This window comes from Panthera onca, chromosome E1 (assembly GCF_046562875.1).
Source record: "Panthera onca isolate mPanOnc1 chromosome E1, mPanOnc1 haplotype 2, whole genome shotgun sequence".
Taxonomy (NCBI): domain Eukaryota; kingdom Metazoa; phylum Chordata; class Mammalia; order Carnivora; family Felidae; genus Panthera; species Panthera onca.
In genome coordinates this window covers 59,592,342-59,615,012 of record NC_138352.1, presented here as the reverse complement: position 1 = coordinate 59,615,012, position 22,671 = coordinate 59,592,342, and the positions used below count along the sequence as shown (strand labels likewise).

The 22,671-nt window shown below is 40.2% G+C and overlaps 1 protein-coding gene across 5 annotated transcripts in view; it reads left to right on the top strand.

Annotated features, from left to right (window-relative positions):
* GJC1 (gap junction protein gamma 1) overlaps positions 1 to 22,436 on the top strand; it is a 38,399-nt gene extending 15,963 nt beyond the window's left edge. For 3 of the 5 annotated variants that reach the window (XM_060645879.3, XM_060645878.3, XM_060645880.3), the window contains exons 2-3: positions 16,083 to 16,158; positions 17,113 to 22,436. In XM_060645879.3, coding sequence (XP_060501862.1) covers positions 17,133 to 18,323 — 1,191 coding nt within the window. In that variant the 5' untranslated portion in view covers positions 16,083 to 16,158; positions 17,113 to 17,132 and the 3' untranslated portion in view covers positions 18,324 to 22,436. Of the gene's footprint in view, positions 1 to 8,800; positions 9,752 to 10,989; positions 11,067 to 16,082; positions 16,159 to 17,112 lie in introns of those variants that run through there. The other 2 variants (XM_060645881.3, XM_060645883.3) reach the window with 2 other exon arrangements.
* The last annotated feature ends 235 nt before the right edge of the window (positions 22,437 to 22,671 follow it).

Here is a 22,671-nt window from a genome sequence, read left to right as displayed (position 1 = left end):
TGTCGTAAATTGTATAAAGTTTATCTTATATTGGGCACTTATTTTAGATAAATTACTAGATGTGGAATTACTGATCAAAGGATATAAACATTTTAAAGTTCCTGATAAATATTAACCACAGTGCCTTCCGGAAAGGTTGTATCAGACTGCCCTCACCATCAGTGGATGATGGTATTTTTTTGCAAATTTTATGTTGTCATATTGGACAACATGTAGTTATATGCAGTCATATTGGAAATGTTACACATTTTTTATTTTGTCTTAGACATGTTCATTCTCCTAGACTGATGATTATTCAGACAGTTGATTTGACCTAAACTCAGGCTGTTTTGGACAAGTGTACCAATATTGTCCTTTTTTACATGAAGACAGTACCACTTAGGATGTGAATGAATGCATTATCCCAGGTTCCCCTTACTTCTCCAGCTGGTTCCTGAAGGTTCTTACATTTAAACAGAGTGGCTTTTTGCCCGCACAAATTGACACTTCAGCTCATAGTGATGTACTTTGTTTCCTTGTTGGTTAATAGAGCCGAGATTTCAAACTACTTTCCACTAGGTTTTATAATTTGACTCACAATAAATTAAATTTTGTGTTTCTCCAATAATGTCCATAGCCAAGACCTCTTTTGAAAACAAGTTGTTTGTGTGTTTGTAATACATAGATTACTGTTTGCTAGTGAGCTGCCATGATGCTTTTGCTTAGAAATTGTCACTAGCTAGTTATTAAACCTCTATTATCGCTCATGCAGAATTAACTTCCACTTAAAGCATTCCAGTTAAACAAAACTTCATTGTAAACCCTTTAATTGATGCCTTGTCTCTGCACATAAAGCAGTCTCATTCAGGAGTGTGAGTCACTAGCACGATTCTTAGTGGATTGCTCAGCTTATGATCTGGGATGCCCAGATAGTTAATACTTTAGAATCATGGTGAGTCAATATTACATTTTTTTAGTTTTATTCAACCATAAATTTTCCGGGGGGATGACTGTTTGGGAAATGCCTTTTTGAAAATTTGACATCTTGTCGTTGTTTCATTTCACTGCAGTTACTTCTTTCCTGCTCCTTAGAGTTCTGAATGCCACATAATTTGTTGGTTGTTTTATGAATTTTATTCTGCCTGAGGTTATTTTCATTAAATGTTAATAGGCAAGATCTTAGAAATCATCTGATATTCTCCACTTATTTCACAAATGAAAAAAAAAAACGGGGTGGGGTGGGGAGAAATACTCCTGAAGTGCCTGTTAGAATCTCTTACCTCCAAGTTCAGTGCTTGCACTGTCTTGTTGTCATAAAATTCAAGGTTAGGAATCACTATTCTAGAATATTAGTTTTAGTTCATCCTGGACTTTGTTTTTATTAAGACACATTTTTTTAATGTTTATTTTTGAGAGAGTCAGAGACAGAGTGTGAGTGGTCATGATCTCACGGTTCGTGGGTTCAAGCCCCACGTTGGGCTCTGTGCAGACAGCTTGGAGCCTGCTTCAGATTCTGTGTCTCCCTCTGTCTTTCTCTGCCCCTCCCCCACTCACATTCATATTCTCTCTCTCTCTCTCTCTCTCTCTCTCTCAACAATAAATAATAAAAAATTTTTTTTTAATTTATTAAGGATTTGAGAGAGCTGGCCGACTCCCTATATGCCCAGAGGGCCAGAGACCAACCCCACTGGGGCAAGTCTCCAAGAGACTCCACTGCTGGCATTAGATCACACTGCGGCTGAGCCCAGGACCCAGAAGCTGGGACCCCTGAAAGTTGGTAGCTCTCCCTTGCTCAGTCCTGCTCTCCCCAGAGCAGACTTTGCCAGATCCTTCCTGCTGTCCGTGGAATTACTCTTGATGGTGCATCTCACCAGCAGAGCACACACCGATCACAGGCCTGACCCTCAGTTTCGAGGAACTCTGAGAAAATGAGTTGGGTTTCTTTTTATTTTAATTTTTTTTAATGTTTATTTATTTTTGAGAGACAGAGTACAAGTGGGGGAGGGGCAGAGAGAGAGGGAGACAACAGAATCTGAAGCAGGCTCCAGACACTGAGCTGTCAGCACAGAGCCCAGTGCCGGGCTCGAACTCATGAACTGTGAGATCATGACCTGAGTCGAAGTTGAATGGTTAACCAACTGAGCCACCCAGGCGCCCCTGTTTTTAATTTTTTTTTTTTTAAACGTTTATTTATTTTTGAGACAGAGACAGAGCATGAACGGGGGAGGGTCAGAGAGAGGGAGACACAAGAATCGGAAACAGGCTCCAGGCTCCGAGCTGTCAGCACAGAGCCTGACGCGGGGCTCGAACTCACAGACCACGAGATCGTGACCTGAGCGGAAGTCGGCCGCTCAACCGACTGAGCCACCCAGGCGCCCCCCCTGTTTTTAATTTTTAAAAGAAACTAAGATTTTAAAATCTGGTTTGTAATAGGCTTGGGGTGTTTTTTGTTTGTTTTTTAATTAGAGGGAGATTAAAACTTGGCTCTGACCCATTTGGACTTTGTTGTTGCATTTGTAAAACGTTTAGAATTTAGCACTACTTACTTGAAAATTTTTAATTTCCTGTTTATTATAGTTTCATTTAGATTAAAAATTGACAAGGGACAAGTTATTGGGTTTTTTCGTTGTTGATTTGGAACCCTTGGGAGCTTTTTTTACATGAGTCTATTCCAAAGATATATATGAAAGTGGTATTTTTGGATTAACTGTTTTTGTGGCCAACGTTATAGTAAAGAGCTTGCAATGGAAAAAATGTATCAGATAAACTGAAAAGTAAAGCATTTCCCTGTAGTGTCACTACACTATAAAATATGTTGAAAGTTAACAGATCGCTTCTTCTAGTTCTCTGTTCTTTAGCATATATAACTGTATAGTAAATATCTTTTGAATACAACTGTAGTTTTTAAAACGTGTTTGTAAATATCCTACAAACTACTACATTGCAAGCTTCTTGATGATAGATAAGTACCAATTGCATGAATGAATTTTAGTCTAAAACTTTTTTATCCTTTTGTGGTATTAACATAAAATTTATCATTTTAACCGTTTTCTAAAGTGTATAACTTTGGGGCACCTGGGTGGCTCAGTTGGTTAAGCGTCTGACTTCAGCTCAGGTCATGATCTCTGGTTCATGAGTTCGAGCCCCACATCAGGCTCACTGCTGTCTGCACAGAACCTGTTTCAGATCCTGTCTCCCCCTCTGTCTGCCCCTCCCCCATTCATGCTCTCCCCCTCTCTCTCTCAAAAATAAATGAACATTAAAAATATATTTAAAAAATGAATTAAAAATTAAAAAATTAAAAAATATAATGTGTATAGCTTTGGGGCATTAAGTAAATTTATATCGTTGTATGACCATCTCCCGAACTTTTGAATCTTCCCAGCAGAAACTGTACCCATTAAACACTAGTTCCCTGTTCCTCTCAGCCCCTGGCAATCACCATTTTATTTTCTGTTTCTATGAATTTGACTATTGTAGGTACCTCATGTAAGTACAATCATGTAACATTTGCCTTTTGTGACTGACTTCTTTCACTTAACAAAATGTTGTCAAGGTTCATCCATGTGTCAGAATTTCCTTCCTTTCGAGGCTGAAAAATATTCCATTGTATATTACAAAATGTCATGTTTTGTTTATTCATCTGTCAGTGGACAGTTGGGTTGCTTCTACCTTTTTTGGCTCTTGTGAATAATTCTACAGTGAACACGAGTATACAAAATCTCTTGGCATCTCTGCTTTTGTTTCTTTCACTATATACCCAGGAGAATTGCTAGATCATAAGGTAATTGTATATTTAATATTTTGAGGAAACTGTAACCGAACTGTTTTCTATAGCAACTGCACCATTTTAGATTCCCACCAGCAGTGCTCAACAAGGATCCAGTTTCTCCATGGCTTTGTTGACATTTGTTCTTCTCTTTTCTTTTTTGGTAATAGCCATCTTGATGGGTGTGATGTGGTATCTCATGGTTTTTGTTTGAATTTCCCTAGTGATTGTGATAGTCTAAAACTTCTTATAATTTAAACTCTTATTAACCCAGACTTTGTTTCTTAAAAAATATATTGAAATCATTGGTGAGGAAATGAGGGAACCAGATTCTCATACTCTGATAGTGGAAATATAAATAAATAGGTACCGGCTTTTTGGAAGGGTAATTTAGTAATACAAATCAAAAGCTTTAGAATTTTTGGAGAGCTAGAGGGCAAAGAAATTGACCTTTTTTTGTAAACATGCAAAAATATCTTTTGCAATGTACAACGGTTCACCAGCAATTCTTTTAGAAATGGGTGTGTGTACCGAGTTGAGTATTACAACAGACCACTATAAACAACCTACATGTTCAACCATGGAAGCTTGGTTAGATTCTGATTCGGTAGGTCTGGGAGTGGCAGTTGGGTAAATAGAATGTGAGAATGAGCGTTTTCAACACGCGCTCTGGGTAATTCTGATGAAGGTGGTCTGTGGACCACATGTGAGGTTCCTTTATTCATCACTACTTACATGCTTTAATTTGAGGTTCCATGGTATGCTAAGACTCTCTTGCAAACTGGTCTTTGACTTCCCTGTTCAGCCTTCTCTATGGCTACTTCCCAAACATCCTTCATCATATTCTAGTCTAAGAGGCTTCTTCTTTTTTTTTTTTTTTTTTAACTTTTATTTATTTTTGAGAGACAGCATGAATGAGGGAGGAGCAGAGAGAGAGGGAGACACAGAATCCAAAGCAAGCTTCAGGCTCTGAGCTGTCAGCACAGAGCCTGATGTGAGGCCCGAACCCATTAACTATGAGATCATAACCTGAGCCAAAGTTGGATGCTCAACCAACTGAGCCACCCAGGCACTCCTGACATTATTTTTTTCAAGGTTCATCCATGTTGTGTAACATTTTAAGGGGAATTTGTTGGGGGGGGGGGGGTGGTTGCCATGGAATGTCTGCTTGTGTCCCTTGCCCCTCTCTTTTTGGATTGTTGGGTGTTCTGGGGGGTAGGTTTTTGTTGTTTTTGTTTTTGTTCTTGGAACTCTTTATATAGTAGAGAGATTAGGTCTCTACCTAGGAAAGAGTTACCGAGGGGGTACCTGGCTGGCATGCCTAGTAACTGAGTTAGCCAGGCACCCCAGGGGGGGCATTTCATTAAGGAAGTGACTTTTGAGCAGACTTGAATGAGAAAGTCCTGCCAGTAATGATGAAAACAGCGTTCCAAGCAGTGAAAATAGCAAGTGCAAGTGCAGAAGTCTTGGGACAAAAGCATGGCATATTTGTCTTGTCTTTTCTTTTTCTTTTTTTGATGTTTACTTATTTTGAGAGAAGGAGAAAGAGAATCCCAAGCAGGCTCCACCCTGTCAGAGCAGAACCAGTTGCCAGCTCGAACCCATGAGTCCTAAGATCGTGATGACCTGAGCCAAAATCAAGAGTCAGACGTTTAACCGACTGAGCCACCTTTTTAAAAATTGTTTATATATTTTGTTTATTTATTTCTGCACTGTCGGTGCAGAGCCCGACTTGGGACTTATCTTACGAACTGTGGGATCATGAACTGAGCCAAGATCAATAGTCTGATGCTTAACTGACTGACCCACCTAGGTGCCCCCACTCTTTCTTTTTTTTTTTAAGAATATATATTATTTTTAGAGAGGGGGGACAGGCAGAGAGAGAGAAAGCATGGCATATTTGGTGCAGTCTGAGGAACAGTGAGGATACAGGTATTTCTGAGTCAGAATGAGCAAGAGGGAGGATGGAAGGAGATGAGACCAGGAAGTGAACTATGGTCATATGGGCATGTTGGTAAAGATTTTTGATTTTATTCCAATAGAGTTTTGAGCAGGAGAGGGACATGATCTGCCTTACTTTTTAAGAGCTTTACTGGGGTTACTTTTTGGAGAACAGATTTGAGAGGGATAAGAGCATAAACTAGGAAACCAGTTAGAAGATTTTGCTTTTACAGTAGTCCTGGTTAGAAATGAACGTGGCTTGGGGTGCCTGGGTGGCTCAGTTGGTTGAACGTCCGACTTCGGCTCAGGTCATGATCTCACAGTCTGTGAGTTCGAGCCCCGCGTCGGGCTCTGTGCTGATAGCTCAGAGCCTGAAGCCTGCTCTGGATTCTGTGTCACCCTCTCTCTCTGCTCCTCCCCTGCTCACGCTCTGTCTCTCTCTGTCTCAAAAATAAATAAAAACATAAAAAAAAAAAGAAATGAAGGTGGCTTGAATCAGAGTGGTAGTAGTGGAGGTGGTAAGGAGTGGTTGGAAGGATTTGCCAATGGTTTGGCTAGGAGTGAGGCTGACTTGAAGGTTTTTGACCAGAGGAACCACATGAATAGTGGAGCCATTTACTTAGATTTGGAAAACTGAAAATGGAGTAGGTCTTTGGAGGATGGGAGGATTGTGGTATGATAAATGTGGGGCCTATTAAGACATCCAGGAGATGTAGAGTAGCAGTTGAATTTCAGGCCTAAAGTTCAGGGAAATGTTGAAGCAAATGGGACATCATTTACAAGTTGAATTCTGGCTGGAGGAACCTGCAAAGAACACTGAAAAAGATAGGGTAACAAGATAGGATAAAAATCAGGACATGTATTTAGAAGTTTAGAAAAGGAGAAGTGACACTGAAATAGGAACTGAAAAATAAGAGCCAGAAGAGTATGGTATCAGGGAAGCCAAGTGGAAAAAAAAAAAAAGTATTTTGGAGAGGAAGGAGTAATCAGGTATATCAAATACAGCTTAGGAGTGCCTGGGTGGCTCAGACGGTTAAGCATCTGACTCTTGATTTCGGCTCAGGTCATGATCTCACGGTTCTTGAGTTTGAGCCTTGAATCAGGCTCTCTGCTGTCAGCACAGAGCCCGCTTTGGATCCTCTGTCTCCCTCCCTCTGTGTCCCTCCCCCGCTTGCTCACATGCTCTCTCTCTAAAATATTTTTAGAAATTTAATTTTTTTTAATCTTTATTTATTTTTGAGAGAGAGAGCGTGAGCAGGGGAGGAATAGAGAAGGAGACACAGAATCGGAAGCAGGCTCCAGGCTCCGAGCTGTCAGCACAGAGCCCGACGCGGGGCTCGAACCCACGAGCTGTGCGATCGTGACCTGAGCTGAAGTCGGACGCTTAACCGACTGAGCCACACAGGCGCCCCTATTCTTAGAAATTTAACAGAAACAAATTAAACATTTTAAAAATATATATAGCTTAAAAGGTTGAATAAGAATTGACCATTGAATTTGGCACTGTAGAAGTTATCATTGGCAAGTAGTTTTGGTAGCTTGGTGGTATCTAGGCTTATTGATATGTGTACTGTTCCATCACATAGATGTTACCATAGTTTATTCACCACTCATCATCAGTTATTAGCCATTTAGGTAGTTTTCAATTCTTAAGGTATTTTACATATGCAGATTCAGATGGGCATGCTGTATTTGAGAGCATTGTGAAGTAATTTATAAATCAATGCCTTATTGGATATTGGAGTTAAGAAAATACTGCATAGCAAAAATAAAAGACTTTGGAGTTAAACTAGCCTGTTTGAACCAACCTGTGCCAGTAGCTGACTTTGTCTACATTACTCAATTTTCATGAACCTGATTCTTATCTAAAAGATAAGATTTTATGAGGATTAAAATAAATGAGCACTTTGTATGCTTCCTAGCACATGTGTGTTCAGTAATCCTAAATTGTGTCTTATTCTTTTTTTTTTTTTTAGTTTATTTATTTATTTTAATGTTTATTTTTGAGAGAGAGAAAGTGTGGTTGTATTTTATGCAAGCGTGGGAGGGGTAGAGAGAGAGAGGGAGACAGGATCTGAAGCAGGCTCAGTGCGCTGAGAGCAGAGAGCCATATTCTGGGCTCTAACTCACAAACCGTGAGTTCATGACCTGAGCTGAAGTCGAACGTTTAACCGACTGAGCCACGTGAGTGCCCCAAGTTTGTTTATTTTTGAGAGGGCATGAGTGGGTGAGGGGCAGAGAGAGAATCCCATGCAGGGTCTGAGCTGTCAGTGCAGCACCTGACACGGGGCTTGATCTCACAAACCATGAGATCATGACCTGAGCTGAAATCAAGAGTCGGGCGCTTAACCCACTGAACCACCGAGGCACCTCTTGTTGTTTGTTTTATAGGGAAAATAAAACTTTCTGAATAAAACTTTCTGAAAAAAAGTGTTAGTAATTGGTCTTGGAAATGTAAGGAGGTGTATTTTGAGGGTGGAGGAGAAGAGGAAAACAGTTCTTTTGGGTCATTCGTATGGAGATTTTTCGATGATAAGAGAGAGAATAGGGGAAGATAGTCAATTTGAGTGATTATCCAATTTAATTCTATTGTGATCAGAGCACATACTTTGTATGATTTGAATAATTTCAAATGTATTGCAACTTTGATAATGGCCTAGGATACGGTCTATCTCAGTACGAGTTCTCTGTGTCCTTGAAAAAATTGAGTTATTTTGCTGTTGGGTGGAGCGTACTCTAAATGTCAGTGGTTTTGTGGTTTAGTGGTTGATAGTAAGTAGTATTTGTTTTTTATATGCTTACTGTTTATTCTGTGAGTTATTGAGTGAGCGGTGTTGAAATCTCCAACTATTAATTGTGGATTTGTCAATTGTTCTTAATTCTATCAGTTTTTGCTTCCTCTCTTGAGGCTCTGTTAATATGTGTATAAACATGTGAATTTTTATGTTGTATTGATGAATTGACCCCTTTATCATTGTAAAAGGACCTTTATTTAAGGCTATTCATTGCTCTGAAATAAACTTTTTCTGGTAATATATAGTTACTTCTCCTTCTTAATTAAGTTTTTAAATAAAGTTTATTTATTTATATAAAGAATAGATGGGGGAGGGGTAGAGAGAGAGAATCCCAAGCAGGCTCCACACTGCTAGCACAGAGCCCAATGTGGGGCTCAATTTCCTGAACCGTGAGATCATGACCTGAGCCACCCAGGGGCCCCTCCTCTTTTTTTTAAAAAAACATGTTCATTTATTTTGAGAGAGAAAGTGAGCAAGCAGGGGAAGGGCAGAGAGACAGAGAGAGAGAATCCTAAGAAGGCTTTGCCTGTCAGCACAGAGCGCGACGTGGGGCTCAATCCCACAAATCTTGAGATCATGACCTGAGCTGAAATTAAAAGACACTCAGGCATGTCATTTACTCCTTCCTTTTCTTTCTTTCTTTCTCTCTTTCTTTCCTCCTTTCTTTTTCTCCTTCCTTCCTTCCTTCCTTCCTTCCTATTTATTTTTGAGAGAGACAAAGAATGTGAGTGGGTTAGGAGCAGAGAGAAAGGGAGACACAGAATCTGAAGCAGGCTCCAGGCTCTGAGCTGTCAGCACAGAGCCCGACACGGGGCTTGAACTCACGAGCTGTGAGATCATGACCTGAGCTGAAGTCAAATGCTCAACGGACTGAGCCACCCAGGTGCCCCTCCTCCTTTCTTTTGATTACTGTTAACATGTTACATCTTTCTCCATAGTTTTGCATTTAATCTCTTTGTGGCTTTATACCTAAAGTGGATTTCTGTGTAGGCAGCATATAGTTAGATCTTGTTTATTTAGTCTGACAATTTCTGCCATTTATTTATTTATTTATTTATTTATTTATTTAAATGTTTATTCATTTTTGAGAGAGAAAGAGAAACAGAGCATGAGCGCGGGAAGGCCAGAGAGAGAGGGAGACACAGAATTTGAAGGAGGCTCCAGGCTCTGAGCTGTCAGCACAGAGCCCAATGCAAGGCTCGAACTCATGAACTGCGAGATCATGACCTGAACCAAAGTCAGGCACTTAACCAACTGAGCCATCCAGGTGCCCCAATTTCTGCCTTTTAATTGAATATTTAGCCTGTTTACATTTAATGTGATTGTTGATGTCATAGGGTTTAAATCCACCATCCTCCTATTTATTCTCTTTGTCTCATTTATTTTTATGATTGCATAGTATGTCCTTCATTGATTGGTTTATTAGCTGTAACATTGTTTTGTTATTTTAATAGTTGATTTTGGGTTTACTACAGCCATCTTTAAGTTATTACAATCTACTTTCAATATTAAATCACTTCTTGTATTATATGATAACCTTACAACAGTATATTTCCATTTCCTTTCTCTCTGCTTTTTGTGATATTGTTTTTACTTCTATTGTTTTACTACTTTTACTTCTATGTAAAAGAAGTGTGATAATAAATATAAATTCCAGGGGCTCCTGGCTGGTGCAGTTGATGGAGTATGGGACTTTTGATCTCGGGGTTGTGAGTTCAAGCCCCACATTGGGTGTGGAGATGACTTAAAAATAATTTTTTTTAAGAAAGAAAGATCACTCCTACAATAATTAGTTGTTGCCATTTTTACTTTAAACAGCCAGTTATCTTTAAAAAAATTTTTTTTGTTTTTAATACAGCACATGTAAGCAAGGGAGGGGGCAGAGAGAGAGAGAGAGAGAGAATAAGAATCTCAAGCGGGCTCCAGGCTCTATCCCACAACCCTGAGATCATGACCTGAGCTGAAATCAAGAGCTGGATGTTCTTGTCGGGAGACAACTAGGGAGAAAGCAAATGGTTTTCTGAAAGGTGTTGAACAGAGATTAAAAACAAAAACTTTGAAGTGAAAATTACTAATTTATAGTCCAGTGTTTTACCTGACACCTCACTCCATACAACAGCCCATTTTCTGCTTAAACTGTCCTGTGAACCAAGCAACGTTCATTGCCTCATGAGGCTGCTTATTCTTTTTATGGACAGGCTGATGCAGTGGGAATTTGTTTTCTAGGAGAAAAAAGTGGAGAGATTGTAATAAGTATAAAGCAGGTCCCATAGGAATGCATTTATTCATGTTTGTCAAACATTTATTTAACACTTAAAATGTGCCAGTTATTGCTAGAAGCTAGGGAAGCAGAGGTGAAAGACACAGCATCTAGGGGCTCCCAGTCTGATGCAGTGACAAACCCAAAAGTTGCAGCAGTGCTGGGAGTGATGGTGCTTGCCTTGAGGTCTGGCACAGCTCTTAGCTCCGCGTATGTCCACCATTTGACTGTCTCCCCTTGTACAGGACACTGGCACATCAGACCCGGTGTCTACTGAATGGAGTTTATACCAACTTCTCTTGTCCCTATTCTCAATGCCCGAGTAAGTAATTAAACTTATAAACTTATTAAATAAGTAATTAAACCATTTCTGTTGGAGATACCACTTTTCTAGTTTTATTCTTCCTTCCCAACTGCCAAGAAACCTGAGTTCTTTTTGTTTGACTTTGAGTTCATTCTGCACATAAGATCTTAAACTCTGAAATTTCCCCTTTTGATCTTTGTGAATTTTTTTATTAAAAAAGTTTTTTTAATGTTTATTTTTGAGAGAAAGACAGAGCACGAGCAGGGGAGGGGCAGAGAGAGCGAGAGAGAGAGAAAGAGAGAAAGAGAATCTGAAGCAGGCTCCAGGCTCTGGGCTGTCAGCAGAGAGCCCAACACAGAGCTCGAACTCAAAAACCGTGAGATCATGACCTGAGCCAAAGTCGGACACGACACTTAACTGACTGAGCCACCCAGGCGCCCCGATCTTTGTGAATTTATTCGGATCCCATGGATTGAGCCACCCCGGCGCCCCAACCACTTTAATAACTGTATGATCTTAGGCAATTTTGTAACCTTTCTAGATCTCATTTCTTCATCTTGAGAAGAGATCTAATCATGTGATCTACCTCCTGGGATAATCCAAATAATATGCTTTGTATTTAATCTTCAAGAATCCTATGAGTTCTGTTCTACAGAAAAATGTGGTAAACTTTGGATCCTGTTAGTGTATAACTGTAGAAAACTTTAAATACAAAGAATTTGGGAGGGAATTATGTAATTTATTACCATGTTTATGCCAACTAATTTTTAAAATTCTGTTTTCTAGTACAAGACAAGGTAGATTTGTAACCTTAGTTATTTGGAAAACGGGCTAAAAATAACACATTTGGTTTGTGTCCAATAAATGTTATATAAGCAAACATTTTTTTTCCGTGTGTGTTATTTTGTTTGTGTGAATCCTTTTGAATTATGGGCTACCATGAATTGTAGTATTCTTTACTTAACAAGTCATCCTAGAAGGAATAGTTTTTCCACCTTTGAATTTATTCAAGAAATTGACTGATGTGACTATATAGAAACAAAATTTGAGGGACACCTAGGTGGCTCAGTCAGTTAAGCTTCAGACTCTTGATCTTGGCTCAGGTCATGATCTCAACAATTTGTGAGATAGAGCCCCACATCAGGCTCCGTGCTAACAGCCAAGAGCCTGCTTGGAATTCTCTCCCCACCTCCCTCTCTGCCTCTTCCCTGCTCGCATTCTCCTTCTCTCTCAAAATAAATGAACGTTTTAAAAAAATAAAAATTAAAGGAAGACAATAAAGTGAAGTGTTATGTTAAATGCCAAATGATTAATGTCTATACTATATTAAAATATATTCTGCATGGGGTGCCTGGGTGGCTCAGTTAAGCATTCGACTTCAGCTCAGGTCATGATCTCACGGCTCCTGAGTTCAAGCCCTGCGTTGGGCTGTGTGCTGACAGCTTGGAGCCTGGAAGCCTGCTTTGGATTCTGTGTCTCCCTCTCTCTTCTCTGTCAAAAATAAACATTAAAAATTTTTTTTTAATAAAAAAAGAAGATATTCTACAAATACATAGGCAAAAGGCTAGAAATAGTCCATGAAGTGGGGAAGGATATGGGGGAAGTATGTCTTGGTATATTAAAAACATAAATTGGGGGTGCCTGGGTGGCTCAGTTGGTTAAGCATCCGACTTCAGCTCAGGTCATGATCTCACAGTCCGTGAGTTCGAGCCCCGCATCGGGCTCTGGGCTGATGGTTCAGAGCCTGGAGTCTGCTTCAGATTCTGTGTCTCCCTCTCTCTCTGACCCTCCCCCGTTCATGCTCTGTCTCTCTCTGTCTCAAAAATAAATAAACATTAAAAAAAAAATAAAAAAACATAAATTGAGGGGCGCTTGGCTGGTAGACTGTGCGACTCTTGATCTTGGGGTTGTAAGTTTGAGCCTCATGTTGGGAAAGAGATTACTTAAAAAATCTTTAAGAACAACGCACAGTGGCGCCTGGCAGGTTCAGTCGCTTAAGCGTCTGACTTTGGCTCAGGTCAGGTCATGATCTCACGGTTCGTGGGTTTGAGCCCTCCTGGGGTTCTCTGTCTCCCTCTCTCTCTGCCCCTCCCCTGTTCATGATCTCTCTGTCTCTCAAAAATGGATATTTAAAAAAAAAATTTTTTTTTCAAGTTGGATGACAGTGCAAAGCAAGAGCCATGCAGATTTACATTTCCTGTGACCTAATAATACTGCTTCCTAGAATTTGTCTATAGATAAATTCAACCAAAGCATGAAGAATATATTTTTTCAGGAGGATAATAAGTACATATGTACATGTAAATCAATTGGGCTTTCTTAGAAAAAACATTTAACAGCTTGCCATCCCCCTCCTCTTGTGCTCCCATGTGCTCCACTCGTGCTCCACCCATCCTGTGCTCCCATGGCACTTGCTTTAAAAGATGAAGTATGGAAATGATTTTTATGTTTCCATGAGAGCCATTCACAGAGTAATTGCACACACTCACTCTCCATTCTGTATTCATGTCTGTTTGCTGAAAAAGGGAAGTCAGAGAAGATTATGTCCTGAATTTTAGGTTTCTGATAGCAGAGCAAAAAATGGTTCAGAAGAAAGGGAACTGTAGTGGAACATTTTTAAAGAAAGAAAATTTCCCATTACCCATTTTATGAGATGCTGGAGTTAAGTTACTAAACACATCACATATACTGAAGGTATGGGTACAGGGTGCTGTGGCATTTGTGATTGCCCTTGGGAAGCCAGGTTCTTAGGGTTCAACATTTTCTAAGTCTAGACTATATCTTAACCAGTGTACAGTGCCTACTTCTATATGTGTATAAATTGCTGCTTTATAAGCTGTGAAGGACATAGGACTAATTCCTCCTCCCCCCAGAAAAGGTAGATTATTATATGAGATGCTGAACCGTTGAGAACTCTTTCATCACATTAGTTGCTAAAAAGATACTTGTCTTTGGTATGGAGAGAGGTGTAGGGGAGGAGTTTTCTAACTAACAGTTACACTGTGATTTTGACTAATTGGAGTAAATCGAACTTCAGGCTTTAGGGAAAATGCTTTAAATGTGGTGTTTGGAAAAATCTTAGTCTGAACTTGGGGGTGTGAATCATTACAGGAGTTGTGTTAGAAACTTGACTATGTCACCATTTAAAGATTGCATATTACTCTTGTGGTTTTATAACTTGTGTATTCAGTGAGAGTAGTGGTAAAATGCTTGGGTGGTCAGATTCTGCATGTAATCTTGATACTTCCATGTTCTGTAGGTGCCTGTACTATCTGTCTTTTTTTTTTTTAAGTTTATTTATTTTGATAGTGCAGAAAAGGGGCGGAATGAGAGGGAGAGAGAGAATCCCAAGCAGGCTCTGCACTGTTAGCACAGAGACCTACTTGGGACTCAGACCCACAAACCATGAGATCATGACCTGAGCTGAAACCAAGAGTCAGACACTCAACCGACTGAGCCACCCAGGCACCCCTTTTCTTAGTTTTTCATTGACGTTTTGGAAAATTTTCCAGGTTTTTTCCCAATATCTTACCCCCATTACCACCAGTTTTTCTTATTAAATTACTACGAACACATAACACTTAGAGATTGTTTTAAATTTATTAAATTAAATGATAGCAAATGAACAAAGTTGGCACTTTATGGATGACTCCAGGCCATGACTATTCAAAGTTGGCAGAACTTGATAAGAAGTAATAATGTGGGGGCTCCTGAGTGGTTCAGTTGGTTAATAAGCGTCTGAGTTCGGCTCAGGTCATGATCTCATGGTTCGTGAATTGCAGCCACACATCAGGCATTACGCTGGCAGTGCAGAGCCTGCTTGGGATTCTCTTTCTGCCTGTCTCTGCTCCTTCCCCACTTGTGCTTTCTCTCTCTCTCCCAAATAAACTTTAACACACACACACACACACACTAATTTGTCCTGGTTTTATTTTGAGAGACAGAGTATGTATGAGAGGGGGAGGCACAGAGAGAGGGAGAGACAGAATCCTAAGCAGGCTGCACACTTTCAGCACAGAGAGCCCCAGTGGGGCTTCAACTCACGAACTGTGAGATCGTGACCTGAGCCGAAGTCACACAACCGACTGAGCCACTCAGGCGCTCCCCGCAAGATTTTATTTTAAAGTAATCTCTACACCCAGTGTAGGGCTTGAACCCAAAACCCCGAGATCAAGAGTCACATGCTCCACTGAGTCAGCCAGGCACCCCGGTGTTATTATTTTTTTAAAATCACAGTACAGATGCAGGTGTTTTCTTTCCGTGAGCAGTTTCTTTGTGTGAAGCTGTAAATCACCTCCAGTGTATTCAAGTGTCCCAGTGACTGAGAGCCAGCTGTTGGGTGTTTTAACTAAACAGCTTGCTCATTGTTGGCCATTCAAATCCCAGTGAGAGGTATTAGCTGCTCCAGGGAATAGAACGGGAATAGAGCATCCAGGGTGAAGATTTTCGCAAGGCCTTTAGTGACCCAGCTTAAATTTGTTGAGATTTTTCTGCTTTGGCTTTTTCCTATAGGTGCCAGAGTTGATCTGCTTCAGATTTTCATGAATGACTCATCTTCCTGTCGTGTTTTCTTTTCTTTCTTTAAAAAAAAATGTTTTTAGTGTTAGTTTATTATTGAGAGAGAGAAAGAGCATGAGCATGGGAGGGGCAGAGAGAGGGGGAGACACAGAATCTGAAGCAGGCTCCAGGCTCTGTGCACAAAGCCTGATGTGGGGCTCAAACTCACAAACCACGAGATCATGACCTGAGCCGAAGTCGGACACTTAACCAACTGAGCCACCCAGGCACTCTATCCTGTCGTCGTATTTTCTTAGACTACAATAACTTAATCTTTGGGTCACTTTAAACATAGTTTCTCCTATCACATGTATTGGGAGGAATATACGGAGGTATTCAAACTCAAGCATGTTTCTTCCTCATGCTGATGAATTCCTCTGCTCCATAGAAAACTTGTTTCTTCCTGAAAATGGCATTTTAATGATTATTTTCTGTAGGAGGAAGCTTGTGACCTTCACTTGTCTTTTTTCCTTCCAGAGGGAATCTGGAAAAGTTATAAGCAAAACATCATTTCTCTAAGAAAATTCTGGATAACAGAAGTTCTGAGTAACAGGTAAAGTATATTTAAACTTCTTGGATGCTGATGGTCACCTATAATCTACAAAAGTAAACTGGGAGTGGGAAGAAGAGAAGAAGGAGAGAGAAGTGTGCTTTGTGTCAGCGGTTGCGTTAGCAATTGTGTATACATCATCTCATTTAGATGATTGTTACCCAGATGCTGGGCGTATAGATCTAAGAATCTCAGAATAAAACTGCCCTTCAAAATGCTGTTTTGAATGGATTTGCCTATGGATTGGATTTAATGTCCTCACACCACAGTTTGCAAACGTAAATCTACCATAAACCAAATACAGCAGTACACAGAATCCTGGAATCTGCTATCCTGTGCAGTCTAGCCAGTTCCTAGTCTTCCTAGTTCCTTTCTGTCTTTTGTTTTAGTTCTTGATCATTGCCAGTTATTGCAGCTGTATCATCTCCTTAATTCTTTTTAATACTTTGTCACCAGGTCCAAAATTTAAATTTCCTAATAAGGTACCTCTTCACAATGGGGTCCAACCCAAGTGTCCCCATTATGTTCTCGGTGAGAGTCTTACCATGACTGGAAAGAATAGCTACACCTCTCACTATTTCCTTATTTATATCTCACAGAGAAGTTTATGAAATAATAGTATGCATAAAGAATCTAGTATGCTGGGTCTGAGAAACACATCTCAGATGTTAGCTACAATTTTACCTTTGGAACTAGGGAAGACATGAAAGCTAACCAGACTTCTAGGATTCTGTAGGTCCAAAGATGTGCTCATAGACTGAGGTGAATTGTCCTTCCTGGGGGTAGTAGAGAGTGAGATGCTCTTTATTCTAATTAGCACTCTGGCATGAGCCTTGAAGTTAGATTTCAAGTATTCAAAAAAGTAGTTCCTAGAGATACCATCAAAAAATTAAGTTGTTCAGATTTTTGTATTTGTTGATTTTCCTTTGACATTTTTCATTTTTCCATTTTTATCAGGGCAAACCAATTCCATCACCATGAGTTGGAGCTTCCTGACTCGCCTGCTAGAGGAGATCCACAACCATTCCACATTTGTGGGGAAGATCTGGCTCACTGTACTGATTGTCTTCCGGATTGTCCTTACAGCTGTAGGAGGAGAATCCATCTATTATGATGAGCAAAGCAAATTTGTGTGCAACACGGAGCAGCCAGGCTGTGAGAATGTCTGCTATGACGCCTTTGCACCCCTCTCCCATGTGCGCTTCTGGGTATTCCAGATCATTTTGGTGGCAACCCCCTCGGTGATGTACCTGGGCTACGCCATTCATAAGATTGCCAAGATGGAGCATGGCGAAGCAGACAAGAAAACAGCTCGGAGCAAACCCTATGCAATGCGTTGGAAACAGCACCGGGCTCTGGAAGAAACAGAAGAGGACCATGAGGAGGATCCCATGATGTATCCAGAAATGGAATTGGAAAGTGAAAAAGAAAATAAAGAGCAGAACCAACCTAAACCCAAGCACGATGGCCGCCGGCGGATTCGGGAGGACGGGCTTATGAAAATCTACATGCTGCAGTTGCTGGCAAGGACCGTGTTTGAGGTGGGTTTTCTGATAGGGCAGTATTTTCTGTATGGCTTCCAAGTCCACCCATTTTATGTGTGCAGCAGACTTCCTTGCCCTCATAAGATAGACTGCTTTATTTCGAGACCCACTGAAAAGACCATCTTCCTTCTGATAATGTATGGTGTTACAGGCCTTTGCCTATTGCTTAACATTTGGGAGATGCTTCATTTAGGGTTCGGGACAATTCGAGACTCACTAAACAGTAAAAGGAGGGAACTGGAAGATCCGGGTGCTTATAATTATCCCTTCACTTGGAATACACCATCTGCTCCCCCTGGCTATAACATTGCCGTCAAACCAGATCAAATCCAGTACACCGAACTGTCCAACGCTAAGATTGCCTACAAGCAAAACAAGGCCAACATCGCCCAGGAACAACAGTACGGCAGCCATGAGGAGAACCTCCCAGCTGACCTGGAGACTCTGCAGCGGGAGATCAAAATGGCTCAGGAGCGCTTGGATCTAGCAATCCAGGCCTACAGTCACCAAAACAACCCTCATGGTCCCCGGGAAAAAAAAGCCAAAGTGGGGTCCAAAGCTGGGTCCAACAAGAGCAGTGCTAGTAGCAAATCAGGGGATGGAAAGACCTCCGTCTGGATTTAATCTTGGCTGGGATTAAAACTTGTGCTCTTCCATAGTCCGTGGTAAGCAGCGGCTCACTGAATAATGGCCTCCGTGGAGTAAACATTTGGCTCTGGTTATCTTCAGGGATGCTGTTGGCTCATGATCCACGCTCAGGGGACTCTGAAAGCGGGGCTGGGACAAGGGGGAGAAAAGGGGAAACACCGTGTTCGTGGGCACATATTTCAGCAATAATACTGTTACAGAACTTTACATTTGTGTCTTCCAGATCTGGAAAAAAACAGATATATTTAAATCATTCTTGTTGAAAAGTTTTTGTATGTACAGTATTATGGTACATTTTTTTAGTATGAGTACTTTTTTTTGTATTTGTATATTGGACCGCTGTAGTTACACTTTTATATTAAAGGAAAAAAAATCCTTAAGGTGATGCCTATTAGGCCAGTGTTCTTACTTTGTTCAGCAAATTCCACCCTGGGTTTAAAGTTTTAATAGATGCTACACCTAATAAAAGTGCCTCTCGTGTTGCAGGGAAGATTTCGGATATGTCAGGAGCTGGAGGAGGAAGCATCAATTTTCAATCTTGGAAAGAAAGTCCACAGTAGAAGGAGGCTGAGATCTTTTCTCCTTTACTTAAGAAATCTTTGAATCTCATTCACCTACCCACACCTATATCCAATCTTTGAAAACCTGTTTGTATTTTCAAAGGATATAAATGATTAACTGCAGGATTCGTTTAATTATCAAGCATTGCCAGCATATGCCTCGAAGGTGTGTACATAATTTAAGTTCTCCCAAAAGGCTGATACACAAAAGTGTCCTCAGTCTGGTAGCAGCGTGGAGACCCTGACCAGAGGTGTTCCTAAGATTCCTCTATTGCAAAGCCATGCCTGGAAAATGAGCCCTACTACAATGTTTAGTTGTGGACCTATTTGATTTGCCTTAAATCTCTATCCAGAAACCTGCCTTTCTGGTTTCTTAAGAAACCAATGGTGGATATTTTCTTTGGATGTTAACATTAGAAATAAAAAAAATTCTCGGCTAAAAATACTCAGAGCCATTTGTATTGCCTGTGGCAGAAGGCCTAAATCCAAATTCCTTATTTTTTTGTAATTTGCTGCGTAACTTTTATAATTTCTGTACTTCTGCCAATGTAGATTTCTTTCTGTATAGAAGACCAGTCAGAATGGGGATTCTATCTGTAAATAGACCTAAAGAGAATTTCAGAATTTATTCCCTCAAGGCATATCTATTTGTTAATGACAAGCATTGATGTTCACATAACACTTACAATTTGCAGTATTTTATTGATGTTTTCAGTCCTGTATTCTGTGGGAGAGCTTTGCTCTCCCAGCCCATTCACATCGTTTGTCTTACAGTTTATGAGCTTGTAAGCAAGAGCTTGGTAAGGATGTAAAGGAAGGGACCTTTGTTTCCCATGGAGCTTTTCGGTTTGAGTGTCTCACTGTTTTCTAATAGAAAGCAAGCCACCTCTGACTTTGAAATTGCAAAAGTATTCTTTTTTAGGTCTTAATTTTAAAATGTCCATTCTTTATTATTTAGGAGAATCCTGGAACAGCACCCTTTGGGCATTTCTTTTTCATTTCTTTCTTTGTTCTACTCAGAAAATTTCAGCTTCTAGCCATCCATTAATTTTTTTTGCCCTTTTTTTTTTTTCTTAATCTATAAATTTTAGCCTAGAGAAGCTCCTTATAATCTCTAAACACCTTAATCAGAAAGTAAACTCAGGAGAGACTGAAGGGGAATTTCAGAAAACAATAGACCTGACATGTCCTGGATCATTAGCAGACTCGTGCAGTTTCCTTCATACCAAGTGTTTTATAAAGAAATTCAAGTGCTTATTAGAAAACAAGCAAGCTTTTAAACACCTAAGCTTATTTAAGATGAAGATCTCTCAGTCCCCTCTGGTGTCACTAGAGATTCAAGGAAATTTCTTAACCAAAGGACAGAAGATACATACACACTCAATGCACATCTACACAGAGCCTGAAGGAGACAGTGGCTTCACCAGAGGAAAGGCTGGGGGCTCGAGAGTGACAGAGAGGACAGGAGTCAAGCAGAAATGCCAGGCAAAGACGTGTGATGCCAGAAGCGTCTACTTAGTTCCTACAAACAGTGCCCTCAGTGTTTCCTCTTGGCTTGTTCCGATGAAAATGTTATTTTGTGTCTGGATAATTCTTCCAATATCTTAAAGTATATAGAAAAATATTCTAAGTCACTTCACATGTGCGAGTCTACTCTCTCACCAAAGTTTTAGCTATGACATAGAGTTCCCAACTCTCACTGCTTTCTTGGTACATTTCTTCAGCCTTTGAACCATGGGAGTTTGCCAAAGCCATTTCCCCATAATGGCATGTCATGGACCTCCATTAGGAAAATGGCCCTATCAGTGTCTAGCTTAACCCATGAATTGGGTTTACATCGAATCTATAAACATATCATTCTGGTTATTCTGGAACTTACAGGTATTAGTATAAAAAGCCTGTCCGCAGGTTGTTTTTTTTTTCCCCTATCAAAATTGTATTCCTTGGAATTGCCATAAAGTCATGTCTGTCCTATGACATTTGCTTCTCTAAATAGTTGAGTGCTTAGTCCTTCCATCTACTAGAACCAGGATATGGTCAATATGTTTATATTTCTTAATATACTATTGGATCTATTCCGATGTGTTTTTTGCTCATTTGTGTTAAAATGTATTACCAGGAGAGATTTATAAAACAGGCTTTTTTCTTAATTCAAATTTGAAGGGAGAATTAGATAACATTTTCTCCTAAAGAAGTCTTAATGTTCACTTTGTGGCTTCATCTTTGCCTTATGACTTAGTTTTTCCTGTTTCTATATTTGCTCATTGAAAGCCACAAATATGTTATCTCATTTGAAGCCCGTTTTTCTGGGGATTTTCCTTGACTAATCTGCAAAAAACTACTTTTGATAAAAATGAACTTTGTGATCTAAAATGGTTTTCACAGCCCTGACAACTCCCACATATCTGTTTTTTACAAGGAAACCTATGTCTTTAAAGAGAAAAAAAAGTCCTCATTCGGTACCGTAACTCTGTCATTTCTTAATGGTGTAAAATTAAGCAGTTCACCTGACTTTTCCAAGTTTCAGGAGCTACTTCTTGGAAGTGTTATGAAGTAGTTAGAGCCTATGGTAAAATGTATTCAAAGACCAACTATTTATTGGTCACGTGTCTGAACTTGGGTCTTCAAGACAAAAATAGTTGACAAAACTACACAATGGCAGTAGTAAACCATCCTCCAGTGCTCTTGATCACAGGAGTCTGTGATGGCTTAAAACACTTGGCTTTAAGCAGTTTATACCAAGAATGGACTTAAATGTCATTCCCGTTAGTCATACTGATGCTTTACCCTTTCAGCTTATAAATGTCCATGCTTTATTCCTTCTGTCTCATTTAGGAGACCGTATACCTCTAACATCTACAGTTTATGATAAATTTTTGGCCAGCTAGCTTGCAGTAAAGGCAAGTATGTTATACTTGAACCTACTTTAAGAAATGCCTTTTTATAAAGGAAGGGTCTTTCTTGACTGAAAGGGACCTGGAAGTCAAAGATACACAGTTGTGGGTCACTTTGATCGGAAGATTCCAGGTATTAGGTTAATTGTATCTGTATAAAATCATGTAATCTCATGAAGAGCCTTACCACCTGAAAATAAGAAAGCCCCAGCGCCTCTACAGTGTAGAGTTTGGAAATAAAAGTTACGTTCTGGCCACACATCATGGAGAGATTAAAAGATTTTATTTGTTGCCCCTAATGCAGTTGTGTTGTTTTTAATAATAACGTTAAGTGAGTTTGGTTCATGTACATTCCACCTTAATAGTCATACTTTTTAGAAAGAGGCAATCCAGGGGTGCCTGGGTGCCTCAGTCAGTTGAGTCTCCGACTTCGGCTCAAGTCATGATCTCACAGTCTCTGAGTTCGAGCCCCAGGTCGGGCTCTGTGCTGACAGCTCAGAGTCTGGAGCCTGTTTCTAATTTTGCATCTCCCTCTCTGCCCCTCCCCTGCTCATACTCTGTCTCTCTCTCTCTCAATAATAAAAAAAAATTTTTTTAAAGAGACAATCCATAGTATTCTAAAATCCAGGAGTCCAGGGGCGCCTGGGTGGCGCAGTCGGTTAAGCGTCCGACTTCAGCCAGGTCACGATCTCGCGGTCCGTGAGTTCGAGCCCCGCGTCAGGCTCTGGGCTGATGGCTCGGAGCCTGGAGCCTGTTTCCGATTCTGTGTCCCCCTCTCTCTCTGACCCTCCCCCGTTCATGCTCTGTCTCTCTCTGTCCCAAAAATAAATAAAAAACGTTGAAAAAAAAAATTTAAAAAAAATAAAATCC